This window comes from Meleagris gallopavo, chromosome 1 (genome assembly GCF_000146605.3).
Source record: "Meleagris gallopavo isolate NT-WF06-2002-E0010 breed Aviagen turkey brand Nicholas breeding stock chromosome 1, Turkey_5.1, whole genome shotgun sequence".
In the NCBI taxonomy this organism is placed as follows: Eukaryota; Metazoa; Chordata; class Aves; order Galliformes; family Phasianidae; genus Meleagris; species Meleagris gallopavo.
In genome coordinates this window covers 47,699,247-47,703,061 of record NC_015011.2, presented here as the reverse complement: position 1 = coordinate 47,703,061, position 3,815 = coordinate 47,699,247, and the positions used below count along the sequence as shown (strand labels likewise).

Here is a 3,815-nt window from a genome sequence, read left to right as displayed (position 1 = left end):
GGGGCGGAGGGCTGCGCCAGGCTCCGGCCGCGTCTCTGGTGCCGTCTCGGAGCGCCACGGTCACACGCAGCGGAGCCATTTTGCCTAAGCCGGTTAAGGTGAGCGAGCGGGCGAGAGCGGCGGGGGCTTGGTAGATCCGGCGGTGGCCAATCAGGGCGGGAGCTCCCGTTGTGGGCGGGGGCAGAGGGGTTGAGTGGCGGGCGTTAGGCCAATGAGCGGCGCGGCTGCGGGCGGGGTGGGGCCGGGAGCGGCGTCCCAGACCCTTCGCCCCGGCCGGTTTCAGGGCGATGAGGTCGTGGTACTCATCGCTGGTGGGCCCTTCGCCGTGGGGTGAAACGCCGCTGCCCCCTGCTGGGCCGTCCTTCCCGCGGCTTAGCCTGGCCCGGAGCTCCCATAGGGGAGCAAAAGTTAATCCACGGTGACGCTGGCTGAAAAAATGCATCATTTCTCGGTTGGATCCTTGTAGACGCCCTTTGGCCTCCTGAGAGTGTTCAGCGTTGTGATCCCGTTCCTCTATGTCGGGACGCAGATCAGTAAGAACTTCGCAGCCCTGCTGGAAGAACACGACATCTTTGTCCCAGAGGATGACGACGACGATGACTAAAGGGTACGGGAATGGCACGACGGGGTGCCACTGCTGGTGCTTCTGGTTGCCATGGTGCTGGGACACAGCCCCATAGGTAGCTGCAGGCAGCAGCTGTGGTTAAAGATGAGGACGTGTACAGCTGCACTGCCTCTGGCTGTGAGCTTTTTGGTTCTTCTATATGTGAGTAGGCCGGATGTATGTACTTTCCTTCATCTGATGTGATTCCATCTGGTTCGTCCTTTTGCACAAGATTTCAGTTTGGGTGTTATTTCTTTATATCCAGCAGTGTTGTTTTACAGTCGTCTGTGCAGCGTGCAGCTAAAAAGTTTGCAGAGATCTCAGTGGCTTGTTAGAAAATTGTTTTTTGCAAACTGCCACCTCGCCTAGTTTGTGGGAAGGAATGTGGCTGCAGATTGGTATGGCGTATATCTGAAGAGTAATGTCTTTTTATTCTGTTTGCAGAACTGTAATTCGAAGAACAGAAGGGAGGAAACCATTGACAGACATAGTGCCAGCATCTGCCATCTATGTTTTGACCTTCCTCAAGGGGACGTGGGGGCATTACATCCCCTTTGCCAGTGAATGTTCTGCACTTGTATGTATAAGAAAAATCTATAGATCAGGGTTGAAATAAGTGCTTCATAAGCTCTGCATCCTTGCACATACACACTCCAACCTCATAAAGAACTGCGTGGGATTCTTTATATTAGCAATATGGGAAACAATTAAAGAACATTTGAGGGGTTCTTTTGTGTGTTTTTTTAGATTATTGGCTATGACCTAGAACTTCTGTCTTAACCTTTCTACCTCCACAAGTCTGTTCCAGTGAGGAGTCTCTCTTTATATTTATTTTGTCTTTGGAGTCCTTTCTGTAATTCAGCACTAGTTTACGGTTTATAACAGAAATCCTAAGGAAAGCAGGAGCCCCAAAGCACAGCCCTGTTAAAAGATCAGAGCGCATACTGACAAAAGCACTACTGTTGAAAGAACATGCAACACAGCACTATGCAGGTATGTCTGATAAACTGCATTACTGAATTCAGCATTATCAGTGCAGTTACAGTTTTGAATAGGTTTGGTAACATAAAAAGTGAAGAACATGAGAGGCAAACTAAGCTAATGTGTTTTATAGCATTTAATGTATGGAAGGTGAAACTGAATGCTCTGACTCCAAGTACCTTGTAATGCCAAGATAATTCACTACTTCTGTCTTAGTCCTAGTATGTTTTCTTAACTGTAAAGTTCAACCCCCCTTATTTTCTTAAGCATTTACTACTGCTATTAAATCACACAAGACTTAAAAGCTTCTCTGTTGCTAGTATCTTCAGTCACATCAGACAAGTTGCATACCAGCTGTTTTTCCAAATACCTTGAAGGTTCAAAGACAAGTGGTTTCATTTTTTAAACTCAGCACTTGTAATTTGGCAGTAATTTTTATTTGCTGTTTAAATCTCTAGCTCAGTGACAGAAGAGAGGGGCCTGTTATCTAAGTAACTCCAACAGCTGTGGCTGAAGGCAGCTGGCAGGGTCTTGAGTCACTCAGCATGAGAGCTGTGCTCTCTTCCTCCAGTCTCAGTTCATGTGATCTTGGGAGCCAGTCATGCCTGTTTTCTATATTGCCAAACTCCCCATTGCTGCATTATTCTGCTGTGTCTGCTGTCCTTTTGGGGCTCGGTTTCTTCAGCCCCACATAACTAAATTTTACAGTGGGGAAATGGAGGCTACTGATCTTTTTAGGGTACAGGGGGCTTTTCTGGCCTATTGGATTTCAAGACATTCTCTGCTAGGAAGTAAATGGAGAACAGTGTCAAACACAAGGTCAACGAAAGCATAGCATGAATAGGAGCAGGTCTCAAGCACAATACTTTGGCAGCTACAATGGCTCTGAAGGCCTGCTTTGTCTACCCTCTTCCAAGGAGCTGCCGCCTCCACACAGGGCTGCAGGCTGAGCTCCACAACTGGGCTGCTGTGGTTATTCAGATACGCCAGGACAAGCTTGACTCACTGAAAATACACACTCCTATAAGCCAGAAATCAACTTTCCATAGATACCATAACGGCTTGCATAAATATCAGATTTAGATTTATTGAATAGGCTCCAAGGCTGCTACGCAATCTGTCTGTACAGATTTTTTTGTATCATGTAGAACTTTATTTGTAATACAAGACAGGAAGATACAGAATCTGTTTCATGGATCGTGGCCTTCATAGAATTTGGACAGAAAGTCTTTAGGTCGTGGGGTTTCCGTCTCATGAAAATACCTCATGACGTGTGTCCTCTGCTTCCATACATTTATGGTTTCTTGGAGATCCATTTTCCCCTGTGTGGAGACAGAAGAACTTTAGACCGACTCTCAGGTGTAGCTCAATTCTAATCATTCAGCACTACAGAACATAGTGATGCGCACTGAGTAAAACCGTTTAAATAATGTTCTACTAATGAGGATGATGCCCTGCTGTTTTTGGTGGTATGGACAGGACAACAGGCACAAACTGGAACACCGGAAGTTCCATGCGGACATGAGGAAGAACTTCTTTACTGTGACAATGACAGAGCATTACAACAAGCTGCCCAGAGAGATTGGGGAGATTCTCCAGAGATATTCAAGATCTGCCTCTGTGCTTTCCTGTGTGACCTACTGTAGGAACCTGCTTTAGCAGGGGCATGGACTTGACGATCTCCAGAGGTCCCTGAAAATTATGTGATTTTTTGAGTGCCTTTAAGTTTCAGCGACTGTATCATCCAGGACTCTGTTTGCAGACTTTATTTTTAACCATTTCAAGATAGAGTAGCTGTCTCAAAATGCAGGAAATCCAGCAGATGGGCACAGCAATTCTTGGCTGAAAGGATTTCCATGCACTACAACAGCAAAGATGTTATTGACACCTCTTCAGAGCCTCTTTCAGAGCCTTACACTTGGTGCAAGACCAAGATTTTGAACCCAACAGGCAGCATGCCTCGGACACACTGAATGTGTTATTGAGCCATGAGAAGTGCCAAACAAAACCCAAAGCCCGCTTCCCCCCAGGCAGGAATAACTCGGTTGTACCTTAATAACCAGCATGTCGATCACCCGCGGGTCCGTCACATGGGCGTTCTTCATGAACATCTCCCGCACCTTGTTGCGGCCCTGCTTCACAGTGATGTCCAGCTGGTACAGGTGCACTGCGGAAACAGCACAGCGCCTGAGACCGTCCGCATGGCTTCCGCTTCCCACTGACAGCCGCC

At 47.3% G+C, this 3,815-nt stretch overlaps 2 protein-coding genes across 2 annotated transcripts; one reads left to right on the top strand and one right to left on the bottom strand.

Moving 5' to 3' along the window:
• Positions 1 to 5: 5 nt before the first annotated feature.
• SMDT1 (single-pass membrane protein with aspartate rich tail 1) lies at positions 6 to 1,332 on the top strand (the record flags this gene model as incomplete). Its single annotated transcript, XM_010712119.2, has 3 exons — positions 6 to 98; positions 467 to 607; positions 1,049 to 1,332. Coding segments are annotated over 2 exons (231 nt in total), but the record flags the coding sequence as incomplete, so codon positions are not given.
• A 1,324-nt stretch (positions 1,333 to 2,656) lies between these two features.
• NDUFA6 (NADH:ubiquinone oxidoreductase subunit A6) lies at positions 2,657 to 3,813 on the bottom strand (the record flags this gene model as incomplete). Its single annotated transcript, XM_010712111.2, has 2 exons — positions 2,657 to 2,907; positions 3,637 to 3,813. Coding segments are annotated over 2 exons (309 nt in total), but the record flags the coding sequence as incomplete, so codon positions are not given.
• Between the last annotated feature and the right edge of the window lie 2 nt (positions 3,814 to 3,815).